This window comes from Lates calcarifer, linkage group LG21 (assembly GCF_001640805.2).
Source record: "Lates calcarifer isolate ASB-BC8 linkage group LG21, TLL_Latcal_v3, whole genome shotgun sequence".
NCBI classification, from domain to species: domain Eukaryota; kingdom Metazoa; phylum Chordata; class Actinopteri; family Centropomidae; genus Lates; species Lates calcarifer.
The window spans coordinates 21,459,914-21,477,411 of NC_066853.1; the positions used below are offsets into that span (position 1 = coordinate 21,459,914).

The following is a 17,498-nucleotide window of genomic DNA, read 5'->3' on the forward strand; positions in this document are numbered from 1 at the left end:
TACGTGCCGCTTCCATTTCCGGAACCAATGGCGCCGACTGCGCTGCCGTCTGTCTCCGTAGGTGAAAGCGTCAGCTTTAAACTTTGAAAGAAAAATGTCAGGAAATACAGTGTTTTATTCAGAAACTAAGTCCATCATGGAGACTGTCATAAAGACGGCTGTTGATGTTATCGGAAAGTCCACAAAGGAGCCTAATCTGAGACGTAATGTGAGTGAGTGGTTTATGTTATTGTTGTAACCGTTCAACAAGACGTTGGTGATTGCTGATGTCTAAGGGTGAGTCGGAGATGTTGTGGTTGGGGGAGATTGGATCGACGGGATAAAATCACGTAGAGGGACTACGTATCAAAGATGGCGGAATGTCAGTTTTTTACAGCAAGTAGCCGTATTTATAAAAGTTCTGAACAAAAATAAGTTCGGCGTAACTGAAAAGTTACACATCGGTATCTAGATATTAGTTCAGGCATTTATTATGGGTATTTCTAGTTATACTTTTTTTTAATTGACTGGTTTTTTGCATATGTTTTTTTTGTTTGTTTTGCGCCTGATAACAACAGGGTGCGTTACCGCCATCTAGTGATACGGGCGGTGAATTGGCTCTAAAGGAAATTTTGTAAACTATGCAATTTGAATTAAAAGTATGGTTTATGAAGCAGTTTCTTTGTCAACTTTCCCTTTCTCTTTCCTCAAGTGATTTACTGCTTTATCCCCCTGAGTAGGAAACGAGTTGTTAATTAATAATTAGTTCATCAATTTATTGGTAACTGCTGATAATCAATTAACCATTTTTTTGAGAGAAATGAGTAACATTCGTCGGTTACAGCTAGTTTGTCTCATATGATAGTAAACTGAAGATGTTGAGATTTAAGACCAAGGGTTGGAAAAAAAACAAAAACAAACAAACAAAAAAAAAAAAAAAAAAACAGGAAGTTTGAAGATGTCAGGTGTTTCTTCGTCTTCTTCTTCTTTCTTTCTTCTTTTTATTAGCAAACCAATTAACTGAGAAATAATTGGCAGAAATATGAAAATGAGTGGTTACAGCCCTAGTCATAAAAGTAATCATAGCTTGTATTAACATGTTTATTTGACCCAAAAGTTAAATTCAAACTCCAACACTCTTCTGTCACAGGTCCAGTGGTGTTATTCAACAATAATAATAATTATAATAATGTATCTGGAAAATGCCTCTTGGTTACTTGTCTTCATGTTATTTGACTGTGAAGCAGTTGTTGAGTGTGTGCTTTGCTGATGTTAAGTCTAAATACAGTCTACCCGTAAAGAGCCTCATCCTCCAGATTAGTTGTGATCTGATAAAGTATTATGCTAAAGTTATTGTAGTACTAAGTGAATTATATTTGATCATCAGTTGAAAGCCTTATAAGGCAATAATCACTGTTTAGTATGATGGTTTGATATTATCCTGCAATCATACCACCTGTTTATATTAAATTTTACCCGTTCATAGTAAGTATTAATTTGACAGATTTTGTTAGCAGTTGGTATCAACATCAGATTATTTTATTTAAAAGATCTGTCATAATAAATGGTGATGATGGCCTTATTTCCTCACAGCCAGATTTTGACAGTATCGTGGAAATGTTGGCACGAGAGGCAACAAGAAAGATCAGTGCCATTTTCTCCCAACTGTCCTCACTGCTGCACATCGAAAACAAGACTCTGTCGACCAAAGTGGGACAGCTGGAGAACGAGCTGAAGACTATGACTGAAAACTATGAAAATGCCAGAATGTGGAGAGAGAATGTCCTGAACGGCTGCCCGGTCCTGTTTGAGCAGAGTGGGTTGATTTTCACCTTGAAGCCATTTGGGAAGTTAAAAAGAAAAACAGATGAAGTGACAGAGGGAGTAACCAAATCATCGCCTGCTGCTGGGATGCAGAGTGCGTGTGATGCTGGTAAGTTTCCATTAAATGAGGAAACCACACAAAAACATGAAACCTGAATATTGCAAGCAGGGAAGTCAGGATGACTGAGTGAGTATGTGGTCTACAAAAAGAAATAACATCTGTAATTACAGCAAATTGGAATTAAAATGACATTCAAAGCAGTGACACTATTTATTGAAGCAGGTCAGGTGTTCTCATTAATTTGTAATCGTAGAAAAATTGCATCTCCCTTTGCAAATATGGAGAATAATATGCACATAAAATTCTGTATATTACTCTGCATTTCTCTGCATTACTGCAACTCACTTCTCATAAACATAATGCAAAGATTTAAGGATAACAACTGTAGCACACAGATCAAATAACTACCATAGTACAGTGACCATGCAGTGATTAAATTTATATGTAATAAAGGACAGAGCAGGGAACCCACAAATACATACAAATAGGACAGTGCAACACATTTATTTGCTGTTGTTTTTGCTGTTTCTAGAAAAGAGTAGTTGAACCTGTGAAGATCTGATAGAAAAGTGTTCTCTGTGAAACCATGTTTTTAGCACTTGTGGAAGTAGCAGTGTTTAAGAGTGCTATGATTTAACCGCATCAGAAAATATTATTATCATCAAGTTTTAGAGGAAACTTAGACTCAGACAGATGATTCTGTATTATTACTAGGAACAGAGCATTTGCAGTATTTGTTATTTGTTTGTATTCTTGACTATTAATTTCTTGTTCAGATGGTGGAGAGGCAACGAAGGAGGTGAATTCTGAAGCTGAGTCCTCACCAGCAACTAGACATGGTGATTTTAAATAGTAATAAAAATTACATATAATACAAGACTCCAGTAAACGTGTGAATAAAGTGTAAATACATTACATGATGTGTGGTCCAACATTTCAAATCCGAACATAATCTTTATTCCTTATGTAAGTTATCATATGTAATCAGTCATTACTCTACAACTGGAAGATGATTGTAGCAGTTAACTGTGGCTTCAGAAACTCAGCATTTTCTGTTCTTTCAAGTGATGATTACATGTATCAAAACTTTTCCTTTTACCATAACAAAAAAATCCAGCTTTTGGCTCTGTAGTGCTGTTACTCTGGACCTCTGTGGTAACTTCTATCTTTTACGCTCCTGTCTAGATGCTGCAGAAGATTGTTCAACTACGAACGTGACAGAAACCAAAAACACTCACAGCCAAATCACACAGGAAGCAGAAGTCCAGAAGAAAGGGAGGATGTTTGTATGCGAAGTGTGTAACAAGAGCTTCAGCCGGCAGTTTCATCTGATGAAGCACATGAACACTCACAAAGAGCAGAGGCCTTTCGCCTGCAACCAGTGTTCGAGAAAATTCAGGAATACGTCAACCTTTGAGTACCACCTGCTGCGCCACGAGGAGAAGAAGTATGCCACCTTCAAGTGTCAGCTCTGTGACAAGACGTTCAAAACAAAAATGCATCTGAAGACCCATCAGCTCGTGCACACAGACACGAGACCGTTCATCTGCTCCACCTGTGGGAAGGCCTTCAAAACTAAGCACAACCTGCAGGCTCATCAGGTGGTCCACACCACCGAAAAGCCACACAAATGCTTGGAGTGCGGGGAGAGTTTCAGGTACGCCTTCACCCTGCAGTGCCACAAAAGCATTCATACTGGAGAGCACCCGTACAAATGCACAGAGTGCGGCAAGGCTTTTATAAAGAGGAGGTCACTGAGGACGCACCAGTCTGTCCACAGAGGGAAAACGTTTACGTGCGAGACGTGTGGAGCAGGTTTCACTCTTCAACACAACCTAAAGAGACACATTCGCATCCACACTGGTGAGAAACCGTTCAAATGTAAAGTCTGCGGGAAGAGCTTCATTCAGGACAACAAGCTGAAAGCACACATGCTTCTTCACGGTGCTTCAAAGTCGTTCATGTGCGACCTGTGTGGAAAGACTTTTCTGTACAACTGCCAGCTGCAGAAACACCAGAAAGTAATTCATGATGAGAGACATGGGCAGGTCATCAGAAGACGAACTCGGGAGCGAGGTAACCGCAGAGTTATCTGTCGACGGGACAGAACAACAGTAGATGTGACACCGTTCAGCTGCAAGACCTGCCGCAAGGGCTTCGACACTGCGAGTTCACTGAAAAGACACGAGCTGATCCACACAGGTCAGACACAATACAGCTGCCAAACATGCGGGAAGTCCTTTTTCTACAAAGCCACATACGACTACCATCAGCGGATCCACTCAGGAGAGAGGCCATTTGGTTGCGACGTGTGCGGGAAGAGGTTCATCATCCGACAGGCTCTGAAGTCCCACGAACTGCAGCACTCTGGAGAGAAGCCACATAAATGCGAGCAGTGCGGCAAGGCCTTCAGGATCTACACAAACTACCTCAGACACTTACGGATCCACACAGGGGAGAAGCCGTACGAGTGTGAAGTTTGCGGGATGAGGTTCAGGCAGCTCGGACACGTCAAGTTTCACATGCAGGTCCACACAGGAGAAAGACCGTACTCTTGCAGCAGCTGTGGACTTGGATTTTCAGATTCAAGGCTGCTGAAGAGACATAACTGTGCTGACAAATATCAGAAAATGCTAGGGAACACACTCACAACATCCTGAAACTAAACTGCAGTAAGACACTTAACTGCTGCAGACCTTAAGTTGTAATTTACTGTCAGGACTTAACAGTCAGTCCTGAAATGACCTGGATATTTAAAGAAGTCTAGAACCAAAATAGACAAGGGAAACTTTGAAGTGTCCTCAACTAAAAATAACAACCGACAACCGATCCATCATTTGATCCACTTCAGACTCGACAGGGACTTGAGAAGTTCATACTAACAACAAGAAGTGCTGTAAATATTACTGCTCCTTTTTTATTGTTGCTCACAGTCTATGAGGCAGACACAATGCCATATTGTTGCTTCCCATAAAAACGTTCAAAATAAAACTAAAGCTCAAATCACACTGATAAATTGAAGCAATATTTGCAATATTACATGGACTACTTCCTCACCTCCTTTTATTTCCCTAAAAAAGACAATCCATGGTCAAAACATCATCAGTCATGTCCATAAGAAGTGGGAATAAAACAGTAGTGTGTAGTAGTGTTGTTGATTGATTTAGTTGAGAAATGTAACTGGTAACAATTTTTATAAATGATAAATCCTAGGTTTTGTCACTATTTGCTCTTTCAATTGAAGCAATTTGAATGTGTTAACATGAGCTTCAGGGAATAATGATGGAGATATCTCACTATTTTCTGACATTTTAAACAGTCATTTTAAAGAGAATAATTGTCTGACCCACTGATAACAGAAGTTCCTAGCAATGTTGATGCTTTTATGAAGCTCAGAGTAACATCAAGAGACTTTGTGATGGTAATTGTAAATAAAAATGAAACCATATATTGTCTTTTAGTGTAAAATAATCCACATATTGTTAAATATTATTTCCATGATTATAAAGGACACATGCCAGATGGACAGAACCCCATCAGACATTTGTTACTTTTCTCCTCCTCTCTCCTCTTTCCTCTATTATAAAGGTAGAAACAGTCTGACAGTATTAGACCTTTTTATGTGCATCAAATAATCATAATAAAAAAACTCATAATAGTTTGTTCATTATTAGACAAAAAAAAAGAAAAAAATAGTCCATAGTGAAGATCCCTATAACGGTTCTTTCACTCTTACTGTATTTTCTTTGCCATACTTTATTATTTGGGAATTATTTCTGGTGTTTTATCTCATATCATATTAGTCTTAATTCGTGGTTCCCATCCTAGAGGTTGAACTGGCTTCGTGGTGCAGGTCCCAGGGGACCTTAGTTTAGTGCACGTGCTTTTATTTTGAAAAACGCGACCGGGAAGAAGAAGGTCGGATCCGTGTTGTGAGTGGTACGATTTTTTTTCTTTTTTTTCACTATATCGTCAATATTGTAGCTCCGAAAGCTATTTGCTTTCAGTATAAAATCACCGGACAGCCACAGTAGTCACAGCTGACATATCAATTCGTCAGCATGTCAGATTTGGAGGCTCAGGTGAGCTCCATTTTGGAGATAATGGTCAATGCGACTGTCACAGAAATGACCAAAGTTACGGCTGAAAACATTCACGGATGCTCGGAAGAAAAGGTACGTTAAGCTAACTTAATGGTTACATTCGGTGAACTGAATGTGAACGGTGATGTTGTTATTGTTGTTATTGTTGTTGTTGTTTCTGGTTCAATCCTCCTCTCTGTGTTGACGCTCCCTCCCAGACAACCAGCTGATCATAGAAATAGAAGAGCTAGCTAGCTGCTTTAGTCAGCTTTTAACGACTAAACTCTGTTTACTACTGACAGCAGGTCTTATATGCACAGCGGGTCGTATATTCTGAGTGAATACATTTTAACATGCAAGAGTGAACGATCGGATACCACAACAACTGAAAAGAATCCATTTTCGGTCGCCATTTTGAGTAGGACAGCAGGCCCAGGCCTATCTATTTGCTGTATGTCTAGAAACGTTTCCAGCTACAGGTTTCGCTTATCATTACCTGTCAGGACCACGATCAATTTGTCAGTCAATATTTTAAAACTGCTGTGATTATAAGATGTCTGACTAAAACGCAGGCGCAATTTTTAAAATGTATTTAACTAATATGAATAATTGATAATATTTTAACATACTTTATACTTCTACTCAGTGATGGAAAGTACATTTACTCGAGTACTGTAGATATATACCACATAAGATAAAATAAGAATAGTCCTAATTGGTCCTATAGTAAGAAAATATTAACAATATAATAATATTGTATTATTTCACCATATCCTCATGATCATTTCATTGTATCTTCCTGAAATATATGATAGGATTAATAAGCTCTTTCCCTTTTTACAAGTGCATTGTATTGATATGAAATGAGTTGATCATATTTCAAGTTGGAAAATCATTTTAGATTCCCAGACTGTGCCTGTTACTCTCCCTGATTATCTGAAACAGTCCATTCATTTTTCACCCTTCATTCTGCTGGTGAGTATTCACCCAGTCCCTCTAACAGGGGTCTGTATTGTTCCCATCAGGTGATCCAGTTCAATGTCTTCATGACGTCTCTGGCTCGAGAAACTGTGGAGAAGATCTGCCAGCTTTTCCATGAATGTTCTTCTCTGCTGCGGTTAGAAGTACGTCACTCGACTGCATTTATATGTTCGTCTATAGAAGCCCCGTTACAGTCATCATCTACAGTCAGGTTTTCTTATTGCATCCTTATCTAGTGTTATCAGCAAATGGATGACATAATATCATAATGACAGCATAGTGCAGCATGTTGTAATGATACTGAAGTTTGTTTCTAGTTCATGCTCATGTTTGTTACACCGAAATTAAGAAAGAAATTTGAAATGTATCCGTACATGACATGCATTTTTTCAGATATGGTACCACATGCTCTGCAGGGTCACTAATTTATCTGTGTAAGAAGGAACGACATTGATAGAACTTATGTCTTCCTACATAGACCTTTTTATAAAGATGTTTTTGGGCTGCAACTGATACTTACTGATCTGATACTTACTTAATGATACTTACACTGATACTTCATTTTCTCAATTAATCGCTTAAGAAATAGTTTGGTCTATAAAACATCAGAAAATTTCCATTACAATTTCCAAAAGTTCCTTAAATTGCTGTTTTATTCCAACCAATAGTCTAAAAGGCAAAGATATCACTGTGACATGAAAGAAAAGACAAATGACTTCAGTGGTTAGTCAACTTTCACCTAATCACCTAATCATATAATCGTTTTAGCTTTAGATGTTCCACAGTATTGGTCCGTTCCCAGGCAAGTGCTGATTTTGAATCTGGCCAATATCAAGAATAAATGCCACAATGCACTAAAATCTGAGCAAATCTCAGCATGTGAGCACTTTATAAACAGTGTGAAAAATATCTTACAGTCATATTGTCATATTGCCCGAGCCTAGTGTTAAACAACATAGATACACACACAATAAATCCTGATTTGTCTTGATTTTTATTTAAAAAGCTTGTGTGTTTTTGTTCTGTAGGTGTCGCAGGGTGTGGCAGAGATTGAGGACCTGAGGAAGAGGCTGGAGGTGGCAGAGGCGGAGCTGAAGCTGGTGTTAGAAGGCAGCAGAGGTCAGAACGAGGCAGAGGAGCTGGCAGAGGGAGGCAGCAGACAGAAGGAGGGCAGGAGGGCTCCGACAAGTGGAGCAGAAGGAGAGACTGTCCAGACCGGCCACCGCTCAGGGAGGAAGAGTCGCAGAGGTGATGAGTCTTGTCCTTTCACTGTGTTGTTTTTTCTCAACTAAACACTGAGCGATAAATCAGGAGTGTTGCCTATATCATCACAAATGTTGAATGTTAGTGAGTAGGAGAACTTGGTTAAAAAAAAATCAGGTTATAAAGCTCAAATGACATTGTTTTTCCTCCTCTTAACACTGTAACAGAGGCTACACAGATCAGTCTATACCAAAAGGAAGCTGACACAGTAGTGTGCTGTGACTGAAAATTGGTTCATGTCTCCACTGTCTTTGCTCTCTGTCTTCCTTGTACTTGATCTGATCAAGCAGAAATAGCCATAAAAGTACTAATAAATAACTTCTTGAATTTTCACAGTTGTGGCTGGTGGTGATACAGGAGTGAAAAGGTCACCTATAATTCATCTGTGGAAAGGCAGAACTTATGAGGTAAATTCCTGTCTTGTCTCACACTGATGCTCATCCTCTGTTGAGGCTGAACTGGGTTTTATTTGGTCTCTTTTTCTCATTTCCTGTTCTTTCCCTCGCGCTACATTAACATTTATTAATGACAGCTGATGAACCAGAGTAAATAAGCAAATGTCAGAGACTGATACTTAAGCTGTTTGTACGTTTTTTTAAAAGTGATGTTATTTTTATATGGATTTATGGTTATGGTTTTATTAGTAAACCATATCGCCAAAAATATGTGGACACCCAAACACTTCACCTTTATGTGACTGTTGAACATGGGTATAAATCTGCTGCGGTAACAACTCATTTATCTGTCAAGGCTCTCTACAATAAGTCTTCCCCCCAGAGTATCATCTGAAATACCAGTGTATTGGAATTGTGAGGACTGGACTGAACAATGGAAACAACTGCAGAGAGGGTCAAGAGGGTTTGTAGGTATTTACACTTTTAAATATGTCCATATCTCCTTATTTTGCCTTCCTTACAGGACAGTGTTCAGCCAGTTATAATAAAGGAGGAAGGATTGGAAGCGTTGGCTGACCAGGTATCCTCTGATTCTGGTCAGTGCAGAGACGAAGTGGGTCAAGACGACGATGACGATCCAGACTACCAGGTTGATTTCTTGATTATCTCAATAGTTTTGTGTATTCTGTCTGTTGAAGAGTTTAACATGCTTTTCATAATTAAAAACTGTGTCTTAAAGGCCAGTCTGTGAAAGCATGTAATAAACTACACCTGGTAAAAGAGAATACTGCTTTCTAGCCCGTGTATAATGAAATAAGCGTCAGCCCACCATGACCAAAATCAAGAAAAGAAAAACCTGGTTAGAGGAAATGAATGACGAAAACCTAAATTTTTTTTGTCAGCTAGAGCCAGAAGATCTAGACGATGGCGACCCAGGATACACCGCGAGACCTAAACGCGTTGTGAAGCCCAAGTCTCACCGAGGTCGGGCGAAGAAGGAGAGTCAGAACCAGCAGCCTCTGAGCTGCAAACACTGCAGGAAAACCTTCACCAAGCTGCTGCAGCTCAAAGCCCACCAAGCCGTCCACGGAGCCAACACAGAGAAGCCCTTTCATTGCTCTCAGTGTGGCAGAGGTTTTTCATTCCAGCGCAGCCTCAACGCACACATGCTACTGCACACAGGTGAGTGTGTGACATCACCTTATAAAGTTGTTTACCTGTTTGTTCACCTTATAAACCTACATAGGAATCATATTTACACATTCATTTGTATTCCTGGCTTGGTAGTGATCCTGCTGTTGCTGGAAATGGGGTTGATGGGAGCAATCAGACCATACACTAAAATTTGGTTAAGACAAAATGGTAGGAGCTAAAAGATAATTAGACCTGCAGAAAAGGGCAATAATTTTTCTGTATTGGTGTGTGCAAGTGACTACTTTCACATTACATCTAGTCATGTGATTTGTGCTCATAAAGATGTTTATTAGGGCAGATAAAAAAATGCATATTACCCATGACGCCTGCAGTATGCCGTATTCTGTCAGTGTAACAACACTACAATTTCCCATATACAGGTGAGAGACCACACACCTGTGAGGTTTGTGGGAAGGGTTTCACCCTGAAGCAGCTCCTGAGGAACCACCAGCGCCTCCACGCTGAGGTCCGGCCGTTTCGCTGTGAACAGTGCGGGAAGAGCTTCTACAGAGCCCACGGCCTGAAAATGCACCAGATGGTCCACACTGGAGAGCGGGCCTATAACTGCCAGTACTGCAACAAAAGCTTCACAATACAAGGCAACCTACAGCGTCACCTGCGCATACACACGGGGGAAAAGCCATTCAGGTGCGAGACCTGTGGGAAAAGCTTCAACCAGGCCGACACCCTGAAAGGCCACCAGCGGATACACACCGGTGAGCGTCCATTTAGCTGTGAGACCTGCGGCAAGTGTTTCATCCAGAAGAGCGCCTTGAAGATGCACCAGAAGACCTCTCACTCAGGCGAGAACACACTGGCTTGCGTGGCGTGCGGCACAACAGTGGCCTGCGTCGACTCGCTACGCAAACACCTCCAGACGCACGCGGCAACCATCCCGTGCACGTGTGTGCTCTGCGGCAGACGGCTCAGCTCCATAACCGACCTGCGCTCGCACCAGCAGCACCACACAGTGGACAGGCCGCACAGCTGTGGGCTCTGCGGGAAGAGTTTCAAGTCGTCCAGTTACCTGAAGATTCACCTGAAGACGCACAGCGGGGAGAGGCCCTTCTCCTGCGACATCTGTGGTCGAATGTTTACACAGCACAGCAGCCTTAAATCGCATCAGGTAGGTTAATGCTGACTCTTTTTTTCCATAATGCACAGGTTCAACGGATTCTCTTGTGTGGAGAAAAGATATCCTCATCCCTGTCATTTGTAGTTGGCATGAAAATAAAAATGTGTTGCTTGTAACAACATGTTTGAGCACTCTCAAAACTTCTAAGTAGTTCCCAAAAAAGAGCATTAAGCAGTCAAAGATTTAGACCACATTAACCACAACAGATTTAATTTTGTGCAGTAGAAATTGATAAACAGGATAAGGATACACAGACCTGATGTAAGGGTGACATAGTGGTGTTACCAATTTGGATAAAAAATTATAATATGATTTTTTGATTTATTCATAATACTTGTTTTTGGCCACATGTAGTGGATGAAGTTCGCACCTTGCTGCTATGATGTAAAGGAGTACTCAGGCACCCCGTCATTGCTCTTTTATGTGGTTACATATTCACACTTCCTGTCAAATGCTACTGGTAGTGTAAATTAGAAACAAAAAATGCTCTAAAATTGACCCATTTTGTGCACCAAGTTTTATGTCAATATAAGCTGAGTTAATTCTCTAAACAGGAGACAGACTGACTTTAACTATTAAGATAGAGAATAATTTCAGGGCCAGGCACACACAGCCATTAGTATTTTGAACACATCAGATGGTTTGAAAAGATGTGGATGTAATTTTTTTAAGCTTCTCTCCTCCAAAGGTCGTTCACACAGGAGAGAAACCGTTCAGCTGCGACACATGTGGGAAATGTTTCAGCAACACGGGCAACCTGAACAGACACCAGCGTATCCACACCGGGGAGAAGCCGTTCAGCTGCGACACCTGTGGACGCAGCTTCAACCAGGGCAACAGCCTTAAGGCCCACCAGCAGATACACACTGGGGAGAAACAGTTTATGTGCGACAAGTGCGGGAAGAGTTTCTCCTACCTGAGGAACCTGAAGGACCACAAGTGTTTCTACGTCTGATGCGAAACTGCAAAGACACCTGGTGGCCCTGGTGGCAGAGCAGAGGGCGTAAGCTTCTTTGTGCCTGGTGAGAAATAAATGGATGGACTAGGATTTTCACTGTTAAGCTGTCAAGGAAAGTGGTAAGTATAGATTCAGTGTGGAGTTCAGATGAGAGAACTAATAAATTAGTGGAGACAGTTACTGTGTATACTATCACAGTCAACGGTTTAAGAGCCTTGGGTGAGCAGCTATTTGTGTTTTAAGTTGCAGATATTTACCTAATACTGTTCTTCAGACAGACTTGCAGTGGGAGAAACAGGTATGATATTCTTCAAAAAGATACTGGAAAAACAACATTTAAGAGCAATCAACTATAAGGAGTACACCTAATAATCCTGAGATCATGTAAGAAAGAATTTGCCGGTAAATTACAGAAAATAGTCAAAACTAAGGAGAGCAGTTGGACAGGGAGAAAAGAATAACTGAAAAATATAATGGTTTCACTTGAGGAACTTGCATGTACCAAGAGCCTTTTAGTCCTCTATCTGAATGCATTTGTGAACAGAGTGTGCTGGTAGATGTCTGAAAGGTCTGAGCACAGTTGAATGAACAGACTTCTCAATGAAGATTGGCTGTGTAGGCTACTAAAAAAACTTAAACTGCCCCTTAGAATTAAATGGACTGGCTAATTGCTTGTTTTTTGACTAACAGAATGGATGTGAATTTTATATTTTTGTATCGGAGCAGACCCAATTAATAGACTTTTTCAAATACAGGTTTATTGTACACAGGATCTAGAACTTTTGGCCTAATGACCAATGTGGCAAATGGATTTAAAAGTTTACAGTACATTCTCATTACTTTCAGAGTCCTAGTTTTACTAGAAGTAGCATGAACAACCTTACCAGCCACAGTTAAAATTTGGCAGTATTTTCCTGGCAGCTGTTAAATTCCAACCCTGATCCATAAAGACTATGAAAGTGTGACTAACTGATTTTATTGTGTTTAGCTTTTTTCAGGATTTTAAACAACCGTATTTAAGTTTTAGGACTTTTGAGACTTCTTCAAGTTGGTTAAACCATTATCTGTCTTTTTCCAAACATAATTTAAGGTGATAAATAAATTACTGAAAAACAACTGTGAGTTTTTGGAAACAAAGTTGTCTTGTATGCATTAGAAGAACTGATAGGCTGATTGACAAAATACACAAACAGACAAACAGTCATTTTGTAAGAATGTTTCATCTGTAACTTCTCCTGTGGGGTGTGTATTTGTTACATCTCAGCTTTTTGACTGTGAGTCAAAATGATAAACACTGAAATTCAAATTTTGTGGGGTTTTATTTTTCTTTCATTGACTTTAATAATGTGTTGTAAGACACTTAAAAAGGGTAAAATCTCTCTCCTTTTGACTGGTATATTGACACGACTGGATGCACACACAAGCACACTCAACAGTTCACAAACTACTCCCCTGTCATCAAGCCAGTTTTGACAGCATTTATGAACACATCAATGCATCTATTGATATTCAAACTTACAGTGTACTAGATTCAGAGACAAATATTTTAAAACCAAGAGCAATCATGAAACGCAAAGAAAGGAGAAAAAACAGTTACAGAGAATGAAACCACAAACCAAAGGATGTCATGATGGGCTGATGGCTATGAAAAACATCATGAGCAGATTGAATATTTCTAGTAGAAACAAAGATGATGAGTTTGTAGCATTTGAAATGCAATAATCTTGTAACAGGGGAGGCATTGCTGGGTCTAGGAGCACTTTATCCTCAGAAACAGAGTCTGATGGCGAATAGGAGAAGCAGATAGGCTGATCTACTAGCTTGTCTCTGTGCATGTTGACCCAGCAGCTGATGTAGAGAATGCGTACAGAGGTGCATTCCCACAAATTATCTGACAGATCTACAGCTTTAAGCTTTTTCAAAGGCTCTAAAACCCTATTCTCCATAGCTCTGAGCTTGTTGGACTTCAAACTCAATTTATGGAGGTTTCTAAGTCCTTGAAAAACATCGGGCTGCAGGTGATCCAGCTTGTTTTCACCCAAGTTTAGCTCTGTTAGCTTCAAAAGCCGGGCAAAGAGCTGAGGATGCAAACTACTCAGGTTGTTGTTCTGTAACAGAAGCCTGCGGAGGTTGTGGAGGTGATGGAAGGTGTTGAAAGGGATGTCATGGAGCTGATTGAAGTTCAGCCTGAGCTCTTTAAGGTGGGTTAACCCTACAAAGTCATCAGGAGACAGCTCTGAGAGATGATTGTTGTTCAGATCCAGTGTTGTAAGAATTGTTAGATTCATGAACAGGCTTGTAGGAAGTTTACTTATATAGTTTCCATCTAGGTTTAATTTTTTTAAATCAATAAGGTCTCTGAATTGATCTGAGTGTAAGGAAGAGAGGTGGTTATTGGAGAGCCTCAGTGAAAGTACTCTCACCAAACCATGGAAGACTGAGTGGTGTAGAGAGCTGATATGGTTGTCATTGAGGTCTACCTCCCTGAGGTGATTCATCCTGTGGAAAAGTCCTTTGGGAAGGTGGCTCAGAGCATTGTGCTCCAAGTACAGGTTCTGTAGTGACTTGAGCTTGGTGAACAGAGCAGGATGGAGCTCCAGGATGCGGTTGTACGACAGCTGTAGCTCATTGAGTCTGGACAGCGAATCAAATACTCCATCTGGAAGGTCAGAGATCTGATTACTGTCCAGCTGAAGATTTTGCAGATTGGTCAAGTTACTGAATATGTCTAGAGGAAGAGAAGTCAGTCTGTTCCTGTACAAATCAAGTGACTGAAGGCTGATGAGGTCGCTGAAGACTTTTGAGGGAAGAGAATCTATGAGGTTGACACTGAGGTCCAGTTCACTCAGCATGGTCAAACCTCTCAGTGATCCCTCAGACACAGTGGTCAACTTGTTGTTGCTCAGGTCCAGATTATCCAGCAGGCTAAGTGAAGAGAAACAGTCCACTGGAAGGCTGCTGAGGTTGTTAGTCTGTAGATTCAGAAGCTCGAGCCTCTTTACATCCCTCAGTGCCTCAGTGGGGACAGTGATCAGCAGGTTACCACTCAGGTCAAGGTGTTGGAGATTTGTTGCTCCTCTGAAACTAGCCTCATCCACACTCCTGATTCTGTTATGTGACAGAACAAGTATCTTTAGCGTAGTGGAGTTCTTGAAAACACCTTCCTCTATCTTTGTTATGTTATTGTGGCTGAGGTGGAGGTTGGCAAGGGCAAAGGCTCCTTCCAGTCCACCAACCTGTAACATTCTAATCTGGTTAAAGTTCATAATCAGTATCTTCAGATTAGCTAATCCATGGAGGAATCCGGTTGGTAGATATTCAAGCAGGTTCTCACTCAGGTCTAGTAAGGTGAGAGCAGTGCAGTTTAGGAACTGATCAGGGTGTAGAGACTTCAGGCCATTGTCACGTAGAAAGAGCTTGGACAACTTCATCATACTGGGCCAAACTGGGTTGTGTGATAGGAAGACATTCAGCTCATTCTTAGTCAGGTCCAAGTCCTACAGGATATCAGGTGTGAAAAGTTTTTAATGTTTAATTGTTTAGAAATAAAACTTCACATTATCAATGTAAGACAAGTATGCTGGAAGCACTGGGGTATTTGTTTCAAAAAAGATAAGACTATGAGCTGAAAATGTGTTTTTTTTTTTTAAAAAAAGGCACAGCCAAAACCTTGACATTCTGAGAAATCTGCTCACTTGGAAGGTCAAGACCACTCCCATTATCTTAGCCTAGCATATCATTAGACAGAACTTGGATCTGTCTGATGGAAATTAAATCTACTGGCCCACTAATTAACATGTTATCTCTTGTTTATTCACTGTTTATATGTTGCTTATTTCAGCTATAAATCACATACTTAAATTCTAATTTTAAGACTGATTACCTCTCTTTGAGGCAGCCATTGGTTCTATTCTCTATGAAACAACTGAGCACTTAAAAATAATGGCAAGATGAAACACGCACAATCTCTAGCTAATATGTCAAACCATGCTAAACCACCAGTATGGTTCTTTATTGTGGGTTCAGTTTCTTACTGTTGTGCTGCAGGAAACACCCAAAAGAATGTAAAAAAAAAAAAAAATGTAACATGGGACTTTCCTGCATGCAGGAGTCTTTAAGAAACAGGCCATTTATTTTCAAAAGCGTGTCATTTTCAGTCTGCTGTATGTTTCATACCCGCAGCTTCTCCAACCCACGCCTGGGTATTTCCTGTATCTTGTTGTATGAGATATACAACTTCTCAGCGTCCTCGGGCAGTTCGGGGATCAGGTCCAATCCTTTCTCCTGACATGTAATTGAGGTCAGGTTGTGCAGACATTGGCAGGCTGGGGGGCAGAGGTCTGATGCCCACACCAAGAGGATAAGGGAGGCCAGAGTTAAGGCTTCCAGCATGGCTGACTACAGCAGAGAACAAACCTGGAGAACAGGAGAAATGAAACACTACAATGTTGTTTCATTCAAAAGTGTTTTATACAGCCACAAAAAAATTAGATCAATGTTTTAAATTGATCAAGGTGTGAAAGAATTAAGTAAATTAGAAATCACTGATCTAAAACAGCCTAAATTTCACATTACACCTAATATTTGGTCCTAAGTATTCTCTACAGTGTTTAATTTATGTTCTGAAGGGATTTTTTGTTTTTTGTTTTTTCATTTTGTATTCCTTGAACCATCATGATTTGCATGATTTGTGAAGACACAGTTAGGCAAAAACAGAAGTTAACATTTTTATGACACACTAATGGATGAAAATCAGTTGTTATTTAAAAGGCTTTACTGTATTGTATAATGAAAAAATCTTAACACTTTTGCAAACAATGATTATTTATGTAAAAATTATATAGTATAAAAATATATATTGTATTAATTACAATTTAAATAGCTTCAAGATTAATATTTTATACAGGCTTATACAATAATCTATTCAGTAAAAGATTTTCAGGTGTTAGTCTTTTTTTGAAATTTGATTTTAAATCAAAACTTACCACTGATGTGAAGGCAGTGAAGTAGGTTTCTGTTGCAGGATGGTTCTGCTGACAACTGAGATTGCAGACTGTCTTTGTACGTGATTGTGGAGGTTGCTCTTATACATTTATCTGCTGCAAAGGAAGTGCATTTTCCTTGAACAGCTGCAAAGAACAGGAAACTATTTTCTGGTCAAACCAATGTGGTAATAGGCTCACGTCTGTGTCAAATGTCTGCTGAACACAGTGCAGGTACTTTGATACTAGAATACTAGATTTATCATTGTACTTTGTACTTTGTCATATGAGATAAATATTGTACTTAATACTGAGTACTATATGAAAATGTAGGCTGGTCCTCACCAGCAGCAAGAAGACAACTGTATGATGTAATTTTTATTCATAAAGGCCTCATGCAAAAGCTCCCTCAGTATATCACTTCCCTTCTCAAATGTAAGAATAGAAAACCAGACTGGTTTCACTGTAGTTCATGTTTTAGTTATGTGGAATGCATCCTTACCATTAGCCAACTGAATGCCCCAAAAAGTAGTAGTACAGTAGTTTGGTCATAATATGTCATACTGACCATGTGCAAAGCTCCAAGGCACTGACCATGAGGCTTCTCAGTCAGAGACCACGATCCAGGAAAACTATGGTGCCTT

At 40.0% G+C, this 17,498-nt stretch overlaps 2 protein-coding genes across 2 annotated transcripts; one reads left to right on the top strand and one right to left on the bottom strand.

The window, feature by feature from the left end:
• The first annotated feature begins 1 nt into the window (after nt 1).
• On the top strand, nt 2–12,988 carry LOC108876111 (zinc finger protein 850). The gene is made up of 12 exons (XM_051065556.1): nt 2–208; nt 1,573–1,912; nt 2,641–2,703; nt 3,050–4,521; nt 5,899–6,039; nt 6,972–7,070; nt 7,956–8,175; nt 8,527–8,597; nt 9,109–9,234; nt 9,488–9,767; nt 10,160–10,905; nt 11,603–12,988. Exons 1-12 carry the CDS (start codon nt 95–97, stop codon nt 11,867–11,869), a joined length of 3,939 nt encoding a protein of 1,312 aa, XP_050921513.1. The 5' UTR covers nt 2–94; the 3' UTR covers nt 11,870–12,988.
• A 167-nt stretch (nt 12,989–13,155) lies between these two features.
• Nucleotides 13,156–17,134, bottom strand: si:dkey-182i3.11 (leucine-rich repeat-containing protein 15). The gene is made up of 3 exons (XM_018665479.2): nt 16,858–17,134; nt 16,049–16,288; nt 13,156–15,369 (listed from the first exon to the last, which is right to left on the bottom strand). The coding sequence occupies exons 2-3, from the start codon at nt 16,262–16,264 to the stop codon at nt 13,498–13,500; spliced, it is 2,088 nt and encodes a 695-aa protein (XP_018520995.1). The 5' UTR covers nt 16,265–16,288; nt 16,858–17,134; the 3' UTR covers nt 13,156–13,497.
• Nucleotides 17,135–17,498: the final 364 nt, after the last annotated feature.

What these genes read in the sequence shown, in the direction of transcription:
- LOC108876111 (XM_051065556.1), top strand. Translation starts at nt 95, where the DNA reads ATGTCAGGAAATACAGTGTTTTATTCAGAAACTAAGTCCATCATGGAG. An exon ending in CTCACCAGCAACTAGACATG is followed by an intron (nt 2,704 to 3,049) that starts GTGATTTTAAAT and finishes GCTCCTGTCTAG; the next exon opens with ATGCTGCAGAAGATTGTTCA. An exon ending in ATGACGATCCAGACTACCAG is followed by an intron (nt 9,235 to 9,487) that starts GTTGATTTCTTG and finishes TTTTTTTGTCAG; the next exon opens with CTAGAGCCAGAAGATCTAGA.
- si:dkey-182i3.11 (XM_018665479.2), bottom strand. Translation starts at nt 16,264, where the DNA reads ATGCTGGAAGCCTTAACTCTGGCCTCCCTTATCCTCTTGGTGTGGGCA. An exon ending in GTGGGTTGGAGAAGCTGCGG is followed by an intron (nt 15,370 to 16,048) that starts GTATGAAACATA and finishes GATATCCTGTAG; the next exon opens with GACTTGGACCTGACTAAGAA.